The sequence below is a fragment of the Heteronotia binoei genome, chromosome 21 (assembly GCF_032191835.1).
Source record: "Heteronotia binoei isolate CCM8104 ecotype False Entrance Well chromosome 21, APGP_CSIRO_Hbin_v1, whole genome shotgun sequence".
NCBI lineage: Eukaryota > Metazoa > Chordata > Lepidosauria > Squamata > Gekkonidae > Heteronotia > Heteronotia binoei.
The window spans coordinates 135,670,124-135,693,335 of NC_083243.1; the positions used below are offsets into that span (position 1 = coordinate 135,670,124).

The following is a 23,212-nucleotide window of genomic DNA, read 5'->3' on the forward strand; positions in this document are numbered from 1 at the left end:
TAGGAAAATAGGTGGTGGGGGGTGGGCAGCTGATTGCAGAGTTTAGCTGGAAGTCAGTTTCTTCTGGTCTCCCAACCTGAAAAGTTTTGGTAAAGAAAACATAAATGTTCTGTTCCTGTCTTGTGTAGCCCAAGCTGACAGATGGGGGAGGGGGAAAGAGGATTCATTCCTCCTTCCACTGAGCATTTGGTCTAGGAATAGCTGCAGACCCCCCCCCCCCCAAGTGACAGCTTGGACTGCAGAAGAGCAGGAGCAATCTGTTTGTATTTTCTATAGGCCAAGCTCGGGGTGGGGGGGCAGGTTTCATCTGTCTCCAGGTTCTCAGTTTGAAATGCTGTGGAGGAAAAGCAGATTGCACCTGTTCTGCTGCTGCCCAAGCTGTCAGCCCATTTTGTCAGTTTTGGATGAAGGGGTGTGTGTGAAATTCCTTCTTCCATCTAAAAATCACAGAATGGGCAATGGAAAATGGGCAGTAGAGAATAGGATCAATATGATCCTATTTGTTGCACCCCAAGATCACAGCTTAAATGGGTGAGGGAAGAAGTCTGCTTCTCTGCCATCCCAGACTGAGAATTAAGCTGCAGAGAATAGGAACAGCTGGTTTTTTTTCTCTGCAGCCATTTTGTCAGTTTTGGTTAGTGAGATAAAAAAAATAATGGCTTTTTAAATTTCCACCTGAAACTGAGAGAATGAGCTGCAAAGAACAGGAGCTATCTGCTCCTATTCTTTGAAGCCCAAGAAATCATCTGGGGTGTGTGAGATCTCTTCCCCTTTTTACTACTTACAAGTGGGGGCCCATGAGACTTTCAGAAATGGGATTTCCTCCACTTTATCCCTGGATTAGTGTGGAGGGAAGGAAGCCTGGACAAGCTACTCTCCCTTTCTAGACCCCAAACAATACACCTACCTCCTTGCCTCTGTGGCTCCTGGGCTGCTGCACCTTCCAGTGTCTTTAACACTGGTTCCCCAAACACTGCAGGAGCTGCTGCTAAAGCTAGGCAGCCCTCCATGACAGCTGGCTTCTTCGCCAGCAAGCCCACATTTCTCCGTCCCCCCCCCTCCCAATCCCTGAGCTGCTGCTGAAGCCAGACAGTTCTTTGTGGCTTTTGGGTACACTGTGGCTGCTGATTTTCTCAATGATGAGTCTGCCTTGCTACCGAGATCATTGAGCTGCTGCTGCTGAAGCCAGGCCACTCTCCATGATAGGCTCAATGTGGCTGTTGGCGTCCTTGTCGCCAGCCTGCCTCCCCCCAGCATTGCTGCTAGGTTCCCTATTCCTTGGCTCCTCAGCTTCCTTCACTATCATAGACTACACTTCTGTTTTCTGGAGGGGATTTAAACCCCTCATGTAATTTTCACTAAGTGAGTAGGCATGTTGGTCTGAAGCAGTGTGACAAAGTTAGAGTCCATGCAGATGAAAGCTCACATCCTGAGTAAAACATTTTTGGTCTTAAAGGTGCTATTGGACCTTTTTTTGCAGGATCCTGGCTAAAGCACAGTGCAGCTCTGTGTGTGTGTGTGTGTGTGAGAGAGAGAGAGATCTTACTACAATTAAATGGAAGAGTTGCTATCAGAGTACTTCATAATCTCATCTCTCTGACATTTAGCAGTTGGCTTTGCATCCTGGAGCAGCCAGTTTGTGGTTGTGTCCACCAGAGTTTTGAAGGTGCCTGCAGGCTTAGAAATGTTGGTGACTGCTGTCCTAGGTGAGACTAGAAAGCTGAGGAAAGAGGATGGAATGTGAGCCTGCAGCCGGTTCCGAAGCCTCTGTGTTATAGTTTGTACAATGGGGTTTGTGATATCAGAACCTGACATTAGTTTATTATATCCCACCTTTTTCTCAGTGCGGCTTACAGCATTTTTCTCTCATTCTTCATTCTTAACCAACCCTGGGAAGTTGGTTAAACTGAGAGTGATTGGCCCAGGATCACACAGCAAGCTTCCATGGCATGAGTTGTGTTTCAAACCTAGGCATTCCAGATCATAGTCTGTAGTGATTAAGATCAGAGGACTCTAATCTGGAGAACTGGGTTTGATTCTCCACTCCTCCACATGCAGCTGCTGGGTGACCTTGGGTCAGTCACAAGTTCTCTCAGAGCTGTTCTCCAAAAGCTCTCAGCCCCCACCTACCTCATAGGGTGTCTGTTGTGCGGAAAAGAAGGGGAGGAGATTGTAAGCCACTTTGAGACTCCGAGTTAAGGGCAGGGTATAAACCCAACCTTCTCCTGCTGCTACTACTACTACCACCACCACTACTACTACTTGTTACACCACATTGGCTTTCTAGCTGTTTGCACTTTTCACTTCAAATCATGGATTCACATCTTAGCTTGTAACCACTTGTTAACAGTGAATTGCATATTCAAATATAACATGCAACCATGTATTAGGTCTGGATTAGTAGTTTGTGAAAATATATGGTACTAGTAGTTGTGGGACAATGTCATAATTTTACTACTTCATTGTGCTGCTCCCAGGTGTGGCATATACTTCTCAAGAGTAAGTGAGCTTCCAAACAGAGTTTCCTTAAATAGCATTTTTTCCAGTTTGGTGTCGTGGTTAAGTGTGTGGACTCTTATCTGGGAGAACCGGGTTTGATTCCCCACTCCTCCACTTGCAGCTGCTGGAATGGCCTTGGGCAGGGGTCATTTTGTAGAAAAATAGGTGGTGGAGCTCATCCAGGGATTGTTATGCAGCTGCACATACTATTCAATGGACAAGGAGGTGGAACTCTTAGAAGGAGGAGGTGGAACTCTCAGAAAGGTTCAGGATCTGCACTCCTGTGAGCTCCCACTGAATCTGAGGCCTGGCCTTGAGTTAGCCATAGCTATCGCAGGAGTTGTCCTTGAAAGGGCAGCTTCTGGGAGAGCCTTCTCAGCCCCACCCACCTCACAGGTATCTGTTATGGGGGGAGAAGATATAGGAGATTGTGAGCAACTCTGAGTCTCTGTTTCAGAGAGAAGGGTGGTGTATAAATCTGCAGTCTTCTTCTTTAAAAAATAACATCTTTCACTGGGGAAGGAACATTTTTAAAAAAACTGGAACCCACTGTATTTGGCAAAAAGTGCTATGCAGAGATTGTCGAATCTGACTGATGTGATTGTGCAGATTTTTCAAAAGCTGTCAATTTATTTAATTTCTACAATCATACTATAATTGCTCTGTGACTTTCTCAATGTATGCTTAAGCATAACACAATATTATGTTATATATTTTGTGGGTTTTTTCCCACCCAGTTATTGTCAAAAGTAACAACCTGCATTGGTCAGGCATGAAAAATAGAGTCTGGGGAGAATCCTGTTACAGCTTTTCTTTGTAGTCTGTGGTGCAATTTCATCAGGAGTCATTTTTCCTGGTCTGCCTGACCCAATGGAATCAAAGTGTAGCACTTGCAAAATGTGCATTGTTGAAAAGTGTGATTTTTATCATTTTCTCAGTTCTGGTTGCGAGGTTAAGGCAAGTCAATAGTTTATACAAATAAGTAGAATTTGGTTCATGTTCATCAATAGTAGCTGTATGTGTGTGTGTATCAGTCAGACTTGTGGTGGTAGAATTAAAATTAAATGTTCTTGATATCTGAATTAATTCCACTGTAACATTATACTACAATGTGAGGCAGATTTGATGGTAGTGGGCTTTTCAGAGTTGGCTGCTGTTATATATATTGGGAAAGGATTTCTTTGATATATTTGGAAAGGATTTCTTGTATGTAATGTATGCATTTTGGTGAAATTATACTTCTGATTTTGTTTATCCATGTGTTACATTAAAGGAACACTTTTACTTTAAGTTTTTAGTTTCCATTCAGTCTTTTCTCAAGCAGCTTTACAAAATAAAGTATTTATTTTGCCTTTGTGTTTTTCACAATAAAACTATTTTCAACAGAGACTAGGGCTAGAGATGGGCACGGATTGCGAAAATGGTGGTTTGTTTCATTTTGTGGTTGATTGAGTTGTCTGATTCATTGATTCCTTTTAATTACTGTTTGTTTCAGTTTCCTGAATCAATTGGTTCATTGGTTTTTTGGTTCAGGAAGGGGTAAAGTGGCCTGCAAGTAGGCTAGAGATGCCAAACTTGCAGCAAACTCTTCAGTGGACTCTCCTCTACCTGCTCTCCAAGTTTGGTGAGAATTTGATTTTTTTTGGGGGGGGCAGGGTACAGCCCTCCAAAGCAGGTACCCCTAGGTGGTTTGCTAGTTTGGGAGGCAGAACAAGCCCCCCAGTGGGCTAGAGACTCCAAACTTGCATCAAACCCTTCAATGGGCTCTCCTCTACTTGACAGGCTGTCTGGAAAAATGAACTGCCTAGGGAAACAGCCAGTTCGTTTTCCAGTTCGGGCACAATGCAATCAAACAAACCGGTTTGGAATGAACCATTTTGAGCATGAATTGCGATTCATGGTTCATTTAGTGCCCATGCTTAATTAGGGCTACATTACTTGTCAGTTCTACCTCCCCCCCCCCACCCCCTGCCGGCCAAATATGCTGGGACTGTGCAAAATAACATTTGCTACTTGTGCTGAGAATTCTTTAGTTGTAAAAAATAACTTCTAGGTCCTCTCCAGGATTATTTCAGACCAGTGTGGTAACACTGTAGACAAGAGCTTTTCTGACTTGACTATATGCTTATTACATACCTGTTTCTTGCTTTTAAGTTAGGCTGGACTTGCAGTTTGAAGGTCATGTCAAGGCTCATTCCATTCGGGGCAGAGCAGCTTTGGCAGCTATCCTCAGATCTGTCAGTGTTCAAGAGATTAGCAGAGAAGCCATATGGCTCAGTCTGTTCACATTTGCAGATAATTATTGCTTGAATGTATCATTTGAACACTGTTCTTGCTTTGTTACTGAAGAATCAATTTTCTTGAAAATTTTTTTGTATACCTTCAAGTTGTGGGTACTTTTACCTTTAGTGCAATTGAAGCAACTGCTAAAAAAGGTAGCTGTTGAAACATGTCTAAGTTGGAGAAGCAAGCTGAAGAAAGAAACTCTAGGAGAAACTGGTAACAGTCTTAGAATGTTCTGCTCAAAATTGAACTCTCCTGTGAAGTGGAGACTTCTGCCATGAAAAAGGAGGTTTTACAATATTTATTGTTTACAAAATTTGTATTCCATCTTCTTGCCTTTATTTATTTATTTATTTTAATTTTTTATTAAATATTCAGCCATACGCATACAACATCTTCTTGCCCAGGGGTGGCCAAACTTGCTTAATGTAAGAATCACATAGAATGAACATCAGACGCTTGATAGCCGCAAGATAGGTAGGCAGGCAGGAAAGAAGGAACCCATGTGTTAATCACCCTTTGGGTGAAGAGGTACTTCCTTTTATCCATTCTACCTCAGCAATTTCATTGAGTGTCCATGAGTACTTCTCTATCTTCTCTATCCCATACATAATCTTGTAAACCTCTATCATGTCACCCTGCAGTCGACGTTTCTCCAAGCTAAAGAGCCCCAAGCGTTTTAACCTTTCTTCATAGGGGAAAGTGTTCCAACCCTTTAATCATTCTAGTTGCCCTTTTCTGCACTTTCCCCAATGCTATAATATCTTTTTTGAGGTATGGTGACCAGAATTGTACACAGTACTCCAAATGAGGCTACACCATCGATTTATACAGGGGCATTATGATACTGGCTGATTTGTTTTCAGTTCCCTTCTTAATAATTCCCAATATAGTTTTGACCTTTTTTTATTGCAGTTGCACCATGTCTCGACATTTTCAGTGAGTTATCTACTACAACTCCAAGATCTCTGTCTTGGTCAGTCTCCACCAGTTTGGACCCCATCAACTTGTATTTATAGTTAGGATTTTTGGCCCCAATGTACATTACTTTGCACTTGGCCACATTGAACCGCATCTGCCATGTTGACGCCCACTCACCCAGCCTTTTGCCAGATTGATGCCCACTCGCCCAGCTTCGACAGATCCCTTTGGAGTGTCTCACAATCCTCTCCGGTTCTCACCTCCTTGAACAATTTAATGTCATCCGCAAACTTAGCCACTTCACTGCTTACTCCCAACCATTAATGAACAAGTTAAAAAGCATTGGACATCATACTGAGCTTTGCGGTACCCCACTCCTTACCACCCTTCACTGCAAAAATTGCCCATTTATACTCACTCTCAGTCTAAAGTGGGAGCCTTCCTGACCTCCTCAGGCAGGCCATTCCACTAGGTGGGGGCCACTCAGGTAAGACTGGAAGCCAGATGTTCCATATTCAAATGCAGTAGTTTCACTTGTTGTCTTTTGCTTCATTTGCTCCAAACTTAAGAACATAAGAGAAGCCATGTTGGATCAGGCCAATGACCCATCCAGTCCAACACTCTGTATCACACAGTGGCCAATACACACACACTGTGGCTAATAGCCACTGATGGACCTCTGCTCCATATTTTTATCCAATCCCCTCTTGAAGCTGGCTATGCTTGTAGCCACCACCACCTCCTGTGGCAGTGAATTCCACATGTTAATCACCCTTTGGGTGAAGAAGTACTTCCTTTTATCCGTTTTAACCCGACTGCTCAGCAATTTTATTGAATGCCCATGAGTTCTTGTATTGTGAGAAAGGGAGAAAAGTACTTCTTTCTCTACTTTCTCCATCCCATGCATAATCTTGTAAGCCTCTATCATGTCACCCTGCAGTCGACGTTTCTCCAAGCTAAAGAGCCCCAAGCGTTTTAACCTTTCTTCATTGGGAAAGTGTTCCAAACCTTTAATCATTCTAGTTGCCCTTTTCTGGACTTTTTCCAATGCTATAATATCCTTTTTTGAGGTGCGGTGACCAGAATTGCACACAGTACTCCAAATGAGACCGCACCATCAATTTATACAGGGGCATTATGATACTGGCTGATTTGTTTTCAATTCCCTTCCTAATAATTCCCAGCATGGCGTTGGCCTTTTTTATTGCAATCGTACACTGTCTCGACATTTTCAGTGAGTTATCTACAACGACCCCAAGATCTCTCTCTTGGTCAGTCTCTGACAGTTCACACCCCATCAACTTGTATTTGTAGCTGGGATTCTTGGCCCCAATGTGCATTACTTTGCACTTGGCCACATTGAACCTCATCTGCCACATTGACGCCCACTCACCCAGCCTCAACAGATCCCTTTGGAATGTCTCACAATCCTCTCTGGTTCTCATCACCCTGAACAATTTAGTGTCATCTGCAAACTTGGCCACTTCACTGCTTACTCCCAACTCCAAATCATTAATGAACAAGTTAATGAGCATGGGGCCCAGTTCTGAGCCCTGCGGCACCCCACTGCTTACCGTCCTCCACTGCGAAGACTGCCCATTTATACTCATTCTCTGCTTCCTATTAATTAGCCAGTTTTTGATCCACAAGAGGACCTGTCCTTTTACTCCATGACTCTCGAGTAAGTAGGAACTTTATCAAAAGCTTTCTGGAAGTCAAGGTAAACTTCCTGATAGCTTTTGTACTGTTTTACTATAATGTTCTTTTGCTTTCTGTTCATTTTTGCCAGCATGACTATTGAGCCCCCTCCACCGCAACTCATAACTCTTATTGTTGCTATTTTGTAATTTGCTTATAATTCTCAGAATAACATGTAACTTGGAGATGGTTGGTTTTTGGATTTAATGTAAGTAGTGCTCATACCAGAAACTATTTTGGGGTTTCTCCAGAGTGAGGTAGGTTATTCTGTACCTTTGTCTTTAAAAAAAGTCTGTTTAAGAGTACATGTAGGAGCATGCCGTTCTTGGAATTTGTTGTTTAAAGAGAATCTTATGTACATATTGAGATGCAGTTAGGTTAGACAAATACAAAAGTGAATGAGATGTTAGTTTGAAGGGTGTTAAGAGCAAATGGAGGTTCTCAAGTTCTGGTATCTTCCCAGGCATAAGTAAGCAAGCTGCTACTGATTTTCGTTTTCGTATAAGGGCTGTTTTGTTCTCCATCTAGGAATTGGTGTTAAGGTAACTTTAGTGTCATTTTGAGAATGCTAAACAAGTTTTAAGCATTTCTATTAAATTCCACAACAGATATCAGTGAACTATTAACGAATTGGGAGAAAGCTTAAGACCTAAAGTTCTTTGTTTTTTTAAGAAGCCAGGTCAGATAATAAAATTTGGACTCCTGTGACACCTTTAAGAGCAACAGAGTTCAATTTTGAGTACATGACATTCTGGGTACCTGCACCTGAAAGCTTATACCTAGAATTAACCTTTTTTGGTTTTACACTTGGTGGTTGAGTGCGCGGACTCTTATCTGGGAGAACAGGGTTTGATTCCCCACTTGCAGCTGCTGGAATGGCCTTGCATCAGCCACTTGAAAGGGCACCTTCTGTGAGAGCTCTCTCAGCCCCACCTACCTCACAGGGTGTTTGTTGTGTGTGTGGGGGGAAGGTAAAGGAGATTGTGACTGTTCTGAGGCTCTGAGATTCAGAGTATTGGGCGGGATATAAATCCAGTCTCCTCCTCCTCCTCTTCTTCTTCCTCTTCCTCCTCGCTCCTCTTCTACTGGACTCAAACTTGGTTCTGTTGCTTCAGACCAACATGGCTACTCACCTGAACTAAGAGAATATAATGCAGACCTGTTGCACCTCTTGGCTTTCCATCTGCCTTATATACACCAGTCACAATAAAAGGTATTCCATTGTAGCCTGTTGCAACAAAAGCAGAAAGAACTAACTTTGGACTATAAGAACTACCAGATTTGTTGTGATTTAGTTAACATCAGTGTATGGTTGTTTTGAAAGTTATTTTGGCAGCCTCAGAAGAGTATCCAAACATATAAATAATAAAGAGTAAGTTATACAACTTTAATGCCTTAAGACATCTGTAAAAACACAGCTGCAGAAATAGTGGCAGCTGATAGTATCTAAGAATTAGTGTATTGTCAATATAAAACATAGAGCAAGGGTAGGCACTTTTTCCCATTTCCCAGGATCTGTAATGTCTTCCTGTGAAGATGTTTACCAGCAAACAAAAGTTTGTGTGTATGTCTGGCTCAGTTTCTCCCTCCAACACACTGGGAGTGAACTGAGCCCCAATGGCATTGCCAGTCCCTTGGGGAATCACATCAGTCACTTAGGCAAAAAACTAGCCTTGCACGCCAAACAAAAAGATCTGGCATGTTGCACTGAGGTGCATGTCTGTGCTTGTTAAAGACAACTTCAGTTTGTATGCCTATAGGCTAGCTTTTTTTTTTTAGTTTGGGATGAGCAGGTACTCTAAACAAACTACTGAAAGTAATGATTTGTTTAAAAAAAGAGATGTATTCATTTATTAGTAACTGGAAAAATGACAAATCATACTGACTTTTCCTCCTTTTTCATTCAGGTATGGCCTCACAAGTCTTGGTCTATCCACCATATGTTTATCAAACTCAGTCAAGTGCCTTTTGTAGTGTGAAGAAGCTTAAAGTGGAGCCAAGTAGTTGTGTGTACCATGAAAGAACTCACCCACAGATCTATGTGAATGGTAAAAAATTTGGAATTGCTCAGCCTCCCAGCAGGATTGGTACTTTCTCGCAGACACCAAACCTATTTGACAGACCTCAGAGAGAGCCTTTTTTGCTGCAGACCAGTGGTGTTGCTTTAAAAAATATTGCAGGTGCTACAAAGATATTAGCAGTGCGGGCACAGCAACCTCAAGGGGAAGCACCTTGGACTGGGACACAGGAAAGTGAATTAAATGCCTTGGACCGCCCCCAGCGATGTGGACTGAAGCGTAAGAGTGAAGAGTTGGAGAATCAGAGTGGCGCAATGCAGATTGTTGATGAACTGCCTATATTGCCTGCAATGTTGCAAACTAACTTGGGGAACCCAGTGACGGTTGTGACAGCTACTGCAACTTCAAAAGCAAGTGGTACCAATGGTGATGGTGATTATCAGCTAGTACATCATGAGGTGTTATGCTCTGTGAAAAATACTTACGAAGTTCTTGATTTCCTTGGCCGAGGGACTTTTGGACAAGTTGTAAAGTGCTGGAAAAGAGGAACAAATGAGATAGTGGCAATCAAAATTCTGAAGAACCATCCATCTTATGCACGTCAAGGACAAATTGAAGTGAGCATATTAGCAAGATTGAGTACTGAGAATGCTGATGAGTTTAACTTCGTGAGAGCATACGAGTGCTTTCAGCATCGCAACCATACCTGCTTAGTTTTTGAAATGTTGGAACAGAATTTATACGATTTTCTGAAACAAAACAAGTTTAGCCCTCTTCAGTTGAAAGTAATACGGCCTATTCTGCAACAAGTGGCCACTGCACTGAAAAAACTAAAAAGTCTTGGTTTAATACACGCTGACCTCAAACCAGAAAACATTATGTTGGTAGATCCTGGCCGACAGCCATATAGGGTTAAAGTAATTGACTTTGGGTCTGCCAGCCATGTATCAAAGACTGTCTGTTCAACATATTTGCAGTCTCGGTACTACAGGTACGTACACATGTATTTGGGTGTTCTACTACTGTCTTCTTATCTGTATTTTTAGTTTTAAAAATTGTATTAAAAATGCCAGAATGTAACTTTTCTGGTAATTAAATGTTCCTTGCTGTAGAAGAATATGTTCTTGTGAAGTGAGAGGGATATGTGATTTCAATGCAGCAATGTTACTCAGTTCTTAGTTTGTCCCAGGGTGTAGTAAATGTGCCTAAATTGATAACCTTAGTCTGTAATGAAGTATTTTTGTGTTTTGCTGCTTGGTTTAATACCATCTTTGGGTATTAGCAAGATACATCATGCCTCCTTTTTCTTTATCAGTTTTCATTTAAAACAGATATGACCAGATATGCAAACCTTCTGTTTCCCTCGTGTGCTTACAGATCTTCTCAGAAAGGTTCAGGAGCTGTGCTCCTGTGAGTTCACACTGAATCCGAGGCCTGGTCTTGCTTCTGGAGATACAAATTCCAGTGCTGATATGCGATCTATTGGAACTGTTGCTAATTTTAAGATGTATGGTTCATATACGTTTATCTGACAGCATTTCACAGGTTATCTGCAGTTCTGAGATATCAAAATAAAACATTTAGGAGCCAGTATTAGATTCTGGATACAAGTCCTGTCTATGTTAAATAATATCTGTATTTTTAGATGCTTAGATATTTGACTGGTCACAGATATTCTGCTAGCCTTTGATTCAGGCCAATGATAATATGGTCAAGACTACCCCTTATTTGTAGGCCATGTTAATAGCTAAAAGTTTAGTTGTTATATTCAAAGCTATATTTTATGGATAAATTGACAACATAGTTCTGTGCACGTTGTGTTGAAGTTTTAGTTTAACACATCTTGTTATTATGTATGATAGACCTGAGAATGTTTAATTATAAAGGTGAACAAGAATATCAAGGCAAAATCAGTAAAAATGGGTGTGTTCAAATAGTTCTATGTTGTAATCAACATTCATTTTTTATACCATATCTATAAATATATTTTGATATGCTCTATATATAGCATTACTAATGTGGAGCGGCCGCCTTTCCATCAGTCACGTGTTAGTCTGACTTAACTATCTTTTTGTAAGTGAATGTTTCCCACACCATTTGATATGATTGTTCTTCTTTGTATACTGGGTGTTGCGAGGTGACTTTTGAATTTTAGAAGTAAAATAACTATTTTCAATAACCGTGCTTTCTCATTGATGAAAAAAAGCAATGCATGATGAGAACAAGAACAAGATTCCTCTGTAAACAACTTGAGCTGGAACGTAGCCTCAGATGTTATTCTATCACTTTGAACTGTGCATCACTGAATGTTGTGGGGGATGTCTTAAAATAGGCAGAGGATGGTGGCCAGAAACCGTTGACTACTATAGATGGTGAGGCTCTTTCACTGGTTCAGTGAAATAAGCCAGAAGTACATGCTGCTAAGTGCATTCATTTGCTCAAGGTCAGCATGCTTAAAAGTCAGCTGCTATCCTTGTGAAAACAGTTACTTTAAGAAAAGAAGCAGCAGCTATTACATGAATAAAGGCAGTTTGTTAAAATAATGGTCTGCATTTCAACAAAGAGCCTACAATAATCTTTAGGTGTTTTTTTTAATTATTTCAATGCTGAAAATGTAGTTTGGCTTTACTGTTCAGCTGCCTGATGTAGATGTAAACAAACTGTGAATAGTAATTACTAAGTACATTGCAGCTTGGTATTTTTGTTGGCTGTTGTACTTCCTCAAGCCGGCAGTTTGAACTGGCACTTTTTAAATTTTCTGCTTATGATATAAAACCTCCTGTGGTGCTCCTATATATTTTCACTTGAATTTGAAATTCTTATATATTTGCATCTGAAATTAGTGAATTCATTTTGACATATTTGGACACTTTGTCATTAGTAAATATTATTGATGAACTTTAGGATTCACTTGAGTATATTTTATTTTCTCTTCTTTTCTGTGTAAATTTGGTCTCCTGTTAACCCTTACTCTTATTGAACCTTGTTCTGTTGGGACTGATTTCCTGCTGGCCAAGTTATTTCTTAGTGGAGTTAAGGTTGATTAATTCTATACTAATGTTAGGTGTCTTTCACTATAGCTGTTCTGCCCTAACACTGGGATTTAGTTAGATATTGATTCTGGGAAGAACAATCTGTTTTAGAAAGAATATTGGTTTCTACATTTAGTTGATGCACATATAGCCAGTACAAAGAAAGTTTATGTATAAGACACCTGTGTTCTGTTAAAATTATAAACCTGAAATTAACAAGATTTGGCATTTGGTTAATGGATATATTTTAACAGTAATTTTGTTATGCGCAAACTGGACCCTATCTTGGTCCATTAGCTTCAGCTAATGTGTTTCTTAATTTCAGATTGTGAAACTCTCTTTAAGTTTTTTTAAAAACAGATTTTATACTTTGCCTGACCCGTGTGTTTGGATTCATTTTTTTTAAAAAATGTACCTAGCTTCCCACCCCCCCTCCCCTCCCCGGGACCCAAAGTGGCTTACAGCATTCTCCTTGTCTGCATTTTATGCCCATCTTTGAGGGAGGTTAGGATGAGACTGTGAGTGGCCCAAGGTCACCCAGCGATCTTCCATGGGAGAGTGGGGAATTGACATCTGGGTCTCCACGATCCTAGTCTCACTACATCATGCTGGCTTTATTGTTATTGATAAAATTGTGAAGATTCAGAAATTGGAAAAAGCTCCTGCCTTTTCATGAAGAGAATGTGCATACGGATCTTTACCTCGGTGGGTTTATGGGGCTTTGGAGGACTCAATCTTTCTATGAACTTCTTTGGATGTCCCAAAGTTTTCTGTGGTAATTTGCTAAGGTTGCCTTGCTAAGCTTTCAGAAGGGTAGGTCAAAGATACTCAGGCAGAGATAGACTTTATATACTTGTTTTTTTCAAAAGCATACAACACAACTCCTCATCAAAGACTCCAAAGTAAAGTTAGCAGTCATATGATGAGAGAACAGCTTCTGTTATAGACTGGTAACTCATTCTTGTAGGAAACCACTATAAATAGGGTGTGGTCTACATAATGTTGGCCAATTTCTTTAGGTTCTGGAAATGTGTGTTGCAAAATGTAGACATATTCCATTGTTAGCAACTAGAATTTTTTTGGGGGGGGTATAGTATTGCAAGTAATTGCAATTGCAAGAAATAATGTGGGGGAAAGCTAGTCTGATTAAATTCATTTGTCTTGTAAGAACATCCACTATTACTATCACTATTACTGATTATTTAGGGAATATACATGGGGACCTGTGTTTAACTTACTCATAAGTGATCTTGAGTCAAGAAGTGAATAATAGATTAGAACAGTTATTCAAAATGGAGGAATTGCAAGCAGACAGTACAGAAGGATCACTTAAAGGTACGCAAAAAGAACAAGTTAGAGTACCTTTCATTCAAGGACAACTCATACACACTGGTCTAGAGCAAAAATGACTAAGGGAAAACATAAAAGGGTCTTATAAAATTATGGAATGGGAAAAATGTATAAAAAGTCCTTCTGCCCTCATTAGAATGCTTGGTTGCCATTGAGGTTGATTTGCACAAGGTGCAGTACAGACAAGCATACTTATTCACACAGCTTTCGTACTGAATTTACTTCTATAATGAATGGCAATAGCTTTTAGTTTAAAGGGCTTTAAAAGAAAAATTGCAAATGTTAACTCAGTATCTATCAACCATGGTAGCTAAATGAAACTTCAGTTTACAGTGTCGTTATAAAGCACATTCTTATTTTATTCCTCTAATCTATGACAGAACCTTTCAGAGAGGGGATTGAACCATACCCAGAAACTGTTTCAGTGAAATCTTTTTCTATAAACCTTAATTCAGGGGTGACCAAACTGCAGCTTGAGAGCCATATGTGGTTCTTTCACATATATTGTGTTGCCTCTGGAGGTTGAGGAGGAATTTAAAGCAGGCTTACTCTCAAGTGAGCGTGCTTGGCATTGGAACTTCAGTCAGCCTCTGAACACTGACCCATAGGTAGGTGACTGTTTCCACCATGTGCGAAGCGGCAAATGAAGTGGAAATTGGCAGGCTTGCAAGATCTTCACCACCACCACAGAGGTCACTAGGAGACCTAGAGAAGAGAAAGAGTACAAGAGCTCAGGGAGTAACTGGAAGGAATGACAGAAGTAAAGAGGGCAGCACAGGGTCCCCCCCCCCCTTAGCTTCATAGCTCTTGTGGGAGCTATATTTACTAACCTTGGTATTAAGGCAAAGAGGGATGCATAATTATGCAAAAGGTACATGTGTGTTTCCTTCTCCTACTGGCACAAAAAAAAATAATTCCCTAAGCTGGTTTTATGGGGACTGTTAATCCCAGCGTTTGTTTTTTTAAAAAGGCTCTTTTTAGCATGGTCACGTTGTAAAGTTCATACATATGTATTTTATCTTTCTGTGCAAAGGATGTATTAAGAGTTTTAATAAAGATGTGTGTGTAATATTTGTTCATGTCTTATGGTTCTCTGTGAAGGAGAGCCCCTGAATAATTAATTAATACCCCAATAATAATATTTGTCATATTGAGTAAAAATATGCTTTGTCTTCAAACTAAAGGGGTCTGTTGTAAAACTGCTGTTAGAAGCACAGACAGCCTTCAGTGGGTGTGTGTTCACAGATATGTATTAGGATAAGACAAAGGGGCGTCATTGAGAAGCTTCTTGCTGGAACTGATAAAGGAAGGAGACAGTAGGAATGGAAAAGTACTAGAAGGAGTTGCAAGGGGTGGGGAATGTTGAATCAGATAAGCTTATGTGCCTGCCTGTTTGTTTTCTGTGTGAATAAAACTGGCTGTATGTAGAATAATTGTAACTCAGTCATTTTGGGGACCCATGCCCAACTGGGTTCTGCTTATGGTACCATAAAGTAAACCTCGCTTCAAATCAATAAGTCTATGCGGACCTCGTTATTTCTCTGCTTCATCTGCATCTGACTTTTATTCTATATGGCTCTTACATTAAGCAAGTTTGGCCACCCCTGCCTTAATTGAACCTGAACCTAAAATCTCTTAGCTGCAATCTCTTAGCGGCAACTGGATCGAGGCGGCTCGGCAGTATTGCTGCTGCTAGACCTGTCAGCTGCGTTCGACATGGTCGATCATCGGCTGCTGACCCGCCGCCTCGCCGACGCAGGAATTCGGGGGCTAGCCTTACAGTGGCTCTCCTCCTTCCTTGAAGGTCGGGGACAAAGGGTGGCAATTGGGGGGGAGCTGTCTCAGAGACACCCACTTCACTGTGGGGTGCCTCAGGGGGCAGTTCTCTCCCCGATGTTGTTTAACATCTACATGCGCCCCCTTGCCCAGATTGCACGGAGGTACGGGCTTGGTTGTCATCAGTACGCTGATGATACCCAGCTCTATCTGTTGATGGACGGCCGGACTGGCGATGTCCCTATAAATCTGGACCAGGCGTTACAAGCCGTGGCTGACTGGCTCAGGCTGCGTGGGCTGAAGTTGAATCCGGCGAAGACTGAGGTCCTTTGCGTGGGCCGGGGCGGACCAGGAGGGGAGATCACCCTACCGGCTTTTGACGGTGCGTCACTGATACCAGTGCGCAGGGTCAAGAGCCTGGGAGTGCTACTGGAATCCTCTTTATCAATGGAGGCCCAGATAGCTGCCACGGCCAGATCCGCCTTCTTCCATCTCAAGAGGGCGAGGCAGTTGGCTTCCTTCTTGGAACGCAGCGACCTAGCAACTGTGATCCACGCAACGGTCACCTCGAGACTAGACTACTGCAATGCCCTCTACATGGGGCTGCCCTTATGCCGAACACGGAAACTCCAGGTAGTGCAGAACGCGGCGGCCAGGCTGCTGCTGGGACTACCTCGGTGGGAACACGTGCAGCCTGGGCTGCGGGACCTGCACTGGCTGCCGGTTGTGTACAGTGTTCGCTATAAGGTGCTGGTTATCACCTTTAAAGCCCTATATGGCCGAGGACCTACCTACCTTAGGGACCGCCTCTCCCCATATGTTCCCCAGAGAGCACTGAGATCTAGCTCCCAAAACCTCTTAAAAATCCCTGGGCCAAGAGAGGCTAGACTGAAGACAACCAGGGAGCAAGCCTTTTCAGCAATGGCCCCTCGATGGTGGAATCAACTTCCAGAGATGGTGCGAGCCCTGCGGGACCTGAACCAGTTCCGCAGGGCTTGCAAAACCTCTCTGTTTCAGCTTGCCTTTGGGACAGAACCTGGTTAAATGGATCTGTAGCCATCCCGCCATCTTGTACATGATTGTGATCTATTGCACTTTATAGCACCGTTTTATCCATCTAATTAACTATGTGATTGAATTTGTAACTGAATTGTATTTTAAAATTGTTTGTTTTATACTGTATTTTACTTATATCACGGTGTTCCGTGTCTGTGAGCCGCCCTGAGCCCGCCATTGGCGGGGGAGGGCGGGATATAAAAATAAATTTATCTTATCTTATTGCCCCTTAAATACAAAAGTGATAAGTAAATCAAGTAGTCAGGAGACTGTTTTGAGCGGTGGTGTGCTCTCTTCTTCAGAACAATCATAGTTTCATTTTCCTTTTTTCACCGTTTGTTTACCCCATGAAAGAACTCTTTAACAGTTTAGTGAGACAAGATCTTCCCTTACAAAACCCATACTGAGTCTTCCTCAATAGCTTTTGTTCATCAGTGTACGTACTAATTCTCTCTTTAATAACAGTTTCCACCAACTTTCCCGGTATTGACAGACTCACTGTCCTGTAATTTCCTGGATCTCCTCTGGAACCCTTTTAAAAGATGGGGGTGACATTAGCTACCTTCCAGTTCTCAGGAATGGAGGCAGATTTTAATGAAAGATTACATATTTTTGTCAGGAGATCAAGTTCACTTTTGAGTTGTTTCATGACTCTTGGATGTACGCCATCTGGGCCTGGTGATTTATTAGTTTTTAAATTGTTTATCAGTCGTAAAACCTCCTCTCTCATCACTTCAATTTGACTCAGGTCTTTTAACATCCCTCCCGAAATCAGCAGTTCTGGAGTGGGCAAGCACTTCTCATCTTCCACAGTGAAGACGGAGGCAAAAAATGCATTCAGCTTCTCAGCCATTTCCTTATCATCCTTCAGTAACCTTTTTACCCCGTGGTTATCCAAGGGCCCCACTGCCTCCCTGGCTAGTTTCTGGCTTCAAATGTATTACAAGCGTTACTTAATTCAAACAGTTGATCTGCATGTAGTGGTTTACTCCAGAGAAAATTAGCCATAGTAAATGAACCATTTACAATATTTATATGCTGCCTTTTCAAGACCTATTTGGGATGGCTCACAAAATGAATCAAGGTAACATAATCCTTTAGTCATAAAACTGAAGCTGTGGTGGCAATTTCCAGTGACCTGATTCGTTGCAGTCACTGGGATTGTACTGCACCAAGTATTGGCTGACATTCTGTCACCACTTCCTGCTACCATTGCATAACCTCTCTGTCACTCACATACTTCAGCCTTTCCACAAATTCATGCAGGACTGGCTCGCAATCCGTCTCTGTCGTGTCATTGGTTGATTCTGCTCTCCCCTGCCCACTGCTGGCCCTGTCTGGCAAGAACTGCAGCAGAAGGCCACTGAGCTCTGAGGGAGACAGTTCTCTGCTGGGGCTTTACTGATCACTACTGCCTCTCCTCAGGGCCCTGTCTGTCTTCTCATTTTTCTTTCTCTCGCTCCTTTCTCCCCCTCTTTTTTTCTACCTCCCCCTTCTGTTCTTTCTCTCATTCTTTCTCTTTCTCTCTGTCTTTCAGTCTTTTAATTTCTTTCTGTCTGTCTACCTTCCTCCCTTTAATTCACACAAACAGTAGCAGTTTCATCTCTTCAACTGATAAGGAATGTTTGTTCACAGCAGGGATGGGCTACTTCAGAGGGAGTGAAACAGAGACTTCAGTGACTTTCTTCACAGTGTCAGCTGCCTGATACTACTAGCCATTTCCTCCCAGGGAACCACTGTTGCCAACCTCCAGGTGCTCCCCCCCCCCCGTGAAGAAAGGCTGTTTTTTTTCCATGTACAGGCTGCTGGGTTGCCAATTCCAGGTTAAGACATTCCAAATGGCAGAGATTACCTCCTCTTGAGATGCGTGCGTGTGTATGGGGAATTAATGCCTTCACTTGGGTTGGTGGGAAGACAGCAAGGCTGGAGGGGGGCACTCGCCCAGAGACCTTTAGTGGTACCTTCACAGGTTAGTGGGAAATTTGTGGAGATTCTGTGGTGGAGTTTAAGGAGGGCAATACAAGTTAGGGCATCAGAGCAGGGTCTGCCAGACACAAGTTCTTGCTGTGGAAGGTGACTGGGTGATTTTGGACCAGTCACAGACTTCCAGCCTAACGTGCCTCACAGGGTTGTTGTTCAGATCAGATGGAGGAGAAGAGAATGATGTAAATTGCTTTGGTTCCCCCCCCCCCACTGTGAAGAAAGACTGTCATTTTCCTATGGAGAGGCTGCAGGAAGGGGGAATGTAGTGGAAACCTGAAGTCAGAGGGGCACATAAAGAGGAGATAGGCTGCCAACTCCAGGTTAGCAAATTCCTGGAGACTTAAGGGGTGGGGCTTGGAGAGTGTGGGGTTTGAGGGAGAAGGGTAGGACCTTATTCAGGTACAATGCCATATCCTCCTGGGGAATCACTGGAGATCACTCAGATTTACAATTGCCCTCTAGATGGCAGAGATCAGCTCCCCTTGAGGTGGGGGAGGGGGTCAGTGCCTTCACTTGAGTGGGTGGGAAGACAGTAAGGGTGGTTGGGCATTCACCCAGAGACTCTTTCTAGAGCCCGTTGTATTTTTCTTCACAATGGGCCTTACTCCTAATAAAAACATAAAATTGTTTAACGTTAACTACCATTAAAATCCAGCCAGTCAGTAAAAGTCCAGAACATTTGGCAGTATTAAATGATCCTTGTACAATCTTCAGTTTTGAAACACATTTTAAAAACAATGGAAGGCCAACCCCTAATCAGCTGCTATGTCCTCTTCAGATATACTATGTGGACTTTTTTGCTTTTTGTGGGAACAGCTGCTCTTCCCTAGTTGACAAAAGCAGTTGCTCCCAGAGTAAGCACAGCTTGGCTGCAGTTGCTTTCTATTGTACAGCACTTGTAATAGGATGAACCCTGAATGTATTTGCTTACCCTGCAATCCGTTTTAGTTTCTTTATGAATGATTGTTCTCTGACCTGTATGGTTTCATTACGTTCAATTTATTCTGTGTGGGAGGTTAGAACTACATAAATGTTTGAAAATCTAGTGTTTTAAAATATTAAACTTGTGCTACAAGCAAAATTATTTTCATCTGAGGAAAAAAGACAGATACTTAAAAGTATGATATCCAGTTCTGAAATACGATTCAAGGGCTTTGTATTCATGGGAATTTCCCCCAAGTACAAAATGCCTCAGCCTTATTTGGGGGCTTCTACATGATGTAATGATTTTTCTGAGCATAGCTCCTAGGACTCATTGGGCTTTCCCTTTTAAATGGAGCAAAGAAAAAGAACCTACATTCTTCCATCTTAGAGGGGAGATGGTGCTATGACTGAGAGTAGAGCCTCTGTGAAAACTCCTCTTACAGCAAATAATGGATTTTATGTGTGTAGCTTAGCATCACCTTCAAAATGGTGGCACTGAGTTCTGTTTCTCCCCCTTCCCTTTCTGTTCTTTAATGATGCTATTTTTTTCTTTACAACTGAGGAATGTCTCAGCTTTGAGCTCTGGTGGCACTGAGTTTGAGGGGGGGAATTGTTCTTCTCAGCTGTAAGGGGGGAATTGTGTCAGGTTGGCACTTCTGTGTTGATATGACAGTGGCAGGGAGGGGTGGCTCAGCAGTGAGGGGGGGGCAAGCAAGGTCTGTATGTTGCTACTGTCCACTTCTAATTCCCTTTCTGCTACTCCTGCCACAGAGGTGTTTTCTCTCCTCTATGTGGAATCAGTGAAGTGTTAACTTAATATGTTACAGTTTCTGCTCTGTTGGATCATAGTGAAAAAGACTCTGCTACCTTCTGTAGGATTCCAAGCTGAAGAATGTCAAGAAACTGGCCTTGTCCAAATTTTGATTCAGGCTTTTGGGCCTAGTCAAGTTACTGAAGGCTTCTCTCTGGCTTCTTTCTGGGAAATTAATGTCATCATGACTTGTAGTTTCAAGAGGCATCTCATAAGAGGTGAGATGGAGTCAGAACACAGGTGCTAGTGAGATCATAGGCCTAGAAGTTTCAAGGTCAGAGACCCAGAGGGAGTTTTGCATTCACATGCCATCTCAATAGTGCAAAGAACCATGGATGTGGGTGAGTTGCTTTATTTTGAGTATGCACCAGTTGCAGAGGTATGTGGTCACGTGTCGTAGCAACACACCTGATTGGCCAAACAGAATTAGGCCAGCTGTGGAGTTTCTGGCATAGAGCAAGATCATTCTAGTTCTGTCCTTTGGGCCTTCCTTCGTTTTGTCCACCCTTTTGACTGTAGATTGGGTCTTGTGAGGCCAGAATCTGTTTCTCTGAGTTCAGACTTTGGAGTTCTATCCAGACCCTGTACCTTCAGTCTGACCAGGTAACATCTGAAGCTGAATCCAGCGAAGACAGAAGTCCTTTGCCTGGGTCGGGGCGCTCTGGGGAGGGAAATACCTCTCCCGGTTTTTGCACCGGGTCAGGAGCTTGGGAGTTCTACTGGAGCCTTCATTATCAATGGAGGGCCAGATAGCAGCCACTGCTAAGCCAGCCTTTTTTCATCTGAGGTGGGCAAGGCAGTTGGCCCCCTTCCTAGAGCGTCAGGACCTGGCAACAGTGATTCATGCAACGGTCACCTCGAGACTGGACTACTGTAATGCCTCTGTGCCGAACCCGGAAGCTGCAGCTGGTGCAGAACGCAGCTGCTAGGCTGCTATTGGGGCTCCCAAAGTGGGAGCATATACAGCCAGGGCTGTGCGAGCTGCACTGGCTGCCAGTTATATACCGGATTCGTTACAAAGTGCTGGTTATTACCTTTAAAGCCCTATATGGCCGAGGATCTGCCTACCTTAGGGACCGTCTTTCCCCATATGAACCCCAGAGAGCACTGAGGTCAGCAGGGAAAAACCTGCTGACCATCCCCGGCCCGAAAGAGGTAAAACTACAGAGTACCCGCACGCGGGCCTTCTCTGCTATGGCTCCACACCTATGGAATCAGCTTCCGGAAGAAATGCGGGCCCTGCGGGACTTTGAACAGTTTCGCAGGGCCTGCAAGACCATCCTCTTTGGGATGGCCTTCACCGATTAAAGAGAGAGACTGCTAAGTAAATTTACCATCTGCTGAAATAGCACCAGGATGTTAATTTTATTAATTTTAGAATTTTAATTAAATTTGTTAAACTAGTTATTGTTTTAAACATTATTGTATAACTTAATGTATTGATTTAATGTTGTTAGCCGCCCTGAGCCTGCTTCGGCGGGGAGGGCGAGATATAAATAAAATGATTGATTGATTGATTGATTGATCTGGGTCTGAGGGCTAAAGCCTGAATAAGTATTCTAGGATAGTTTAGTTTATTTTCTTCCCTGCTTTGCATTGCTTCTATATTTGTATGCCCTTGCGCATTTATTTTAATAAACATTATTAATTATACTCCTGTGGTGTTATTTGGGTATTTTGGGTTTCAGTCTAAACCAGGGGTGGGGAACAGTGGCTCTCCAGATGTTTTTTGCCTACAACTCCCATCAGCCTCAGCCATTGGCCAAGTTGACTGGGGCTAATGGGAGTTGTAGGCAAAAAACATCTGGAGAGCCACTGTTCCCCACCCCTGGTCTAAACTTAGTACCTTAGCCCAGTGTTTCTCATTTGCAGGGTCATGACCTGGTACCAGACCACGGAAGCCTCACTACCAGGTCACAAAAAAGGCCAAAGCTAGCCCTGCCCTCAGCAGAGCATGACCTCTGCTCTGCTTCCTTCCTTCCTTCGCCTGTCTCTCTGTTGTGCAGAGAAAAGCTAGCCTTGAAGACTGACACAGACTTCAAAGCCTGAGCTCCATATGGCTTCCTTCTTTCCCCATCTCTGTGTTGTGCAGAGAAAAGTTAGCCTTGAAGACTGACACAGGCTGCAAAGTCTGAGCACTGTTTGACTTCCTTCCTTCCCCCGTCTATGTGTTGTGCAGAGAGGAGCTGGGCTGCCTCTCCTTCCTTCTCCCCCCTCCCAGTGTTTGAGAGAAAAGCTGGCGTCCACTGGCACTTTAGACCCATGAAGTATTCTTCAAGGTATGAGCTTTCATGTCCCTTGCAGTATGTTCTTTTGGGGAGATTTCTCCGGGAGGTCTGGGCGGCAAAGAAGAGTATGTGTGTTTTTTCAGCTGGGAGGGGCGGGGAGTGGGCATTCCAGTAGCTATTTATTTTAACCAAACGACCCCTGGGCAGAATTGTTCCTGGCTGGGGTCATCGGTGAGTAAGGCTTTTTTCCCCTTTGTCTTCTTTCTTTCTTTCTTTCTTTCTTTCTTTCTTTCTTTCTTTCTTTCTTTCTTTCTTTCTTTCTTTCTTTCTTTCTTTCTTTCTTTCTTTCTTTCTTTCTTTCTTTCTTTCTTTCTTTCTTTCTTTCTTTCTTTCTTTCTTTCTTTCTTTCTTTCTTCCTTCCTTCCTTCCTTCCTTCCTTCCTTCCTTCCTTCCTTCCTTCCTTCCTTCCTTCCTTCCTTCCTTCCTTCCTTCCTTCCTTCCTTCCTTTCTTTCTTTCTTTCTTTCTTTCTTTCTTTCTTTCTTTCTTTCTTCCTTCCTTCCCTTCTTCCTTCCCTTCTTCCTTCCCTCCTTCCTTCCTTCCTTCCCCGGCAAGTGATGCTCTGTCTGTATTTT

General features: G+C 42.7%; 1 protein-coding gene across 6 annotated transcripts in view; it reads left to right on the plus strand.

Annotated features, from left to right (window-relative positions):
• HIPK3 (homeodomain interacting protein kinase 3) overlaps positions 1–23,212 on the plus strand; it is a 144,999-nt gene that overhangs the window by 27,429 nt on the left and 94,358 nt on the right. For 3 of the 6 annotated variants that reach the window (XM_060262830.1, XM_060262828.1, XM_060262829.1), the window contains exon 2: positions 9,309–10,410. The exons of the other annotated variants lie outside the window; for them this stretch is intronic. In XM_060262830.1, the coding sequence (XP_060118813.1) occupies positions 9,311–10,410 (1,100 nt within the window). In that variant the 5' untranslated portion in view covers positions 9,309–9,310. The remainder of the gene's footprint in view (positions 1–9,308; positions 10,411–23,212) is intronic. 6 annotated transcript variants of the gene reach the window in all.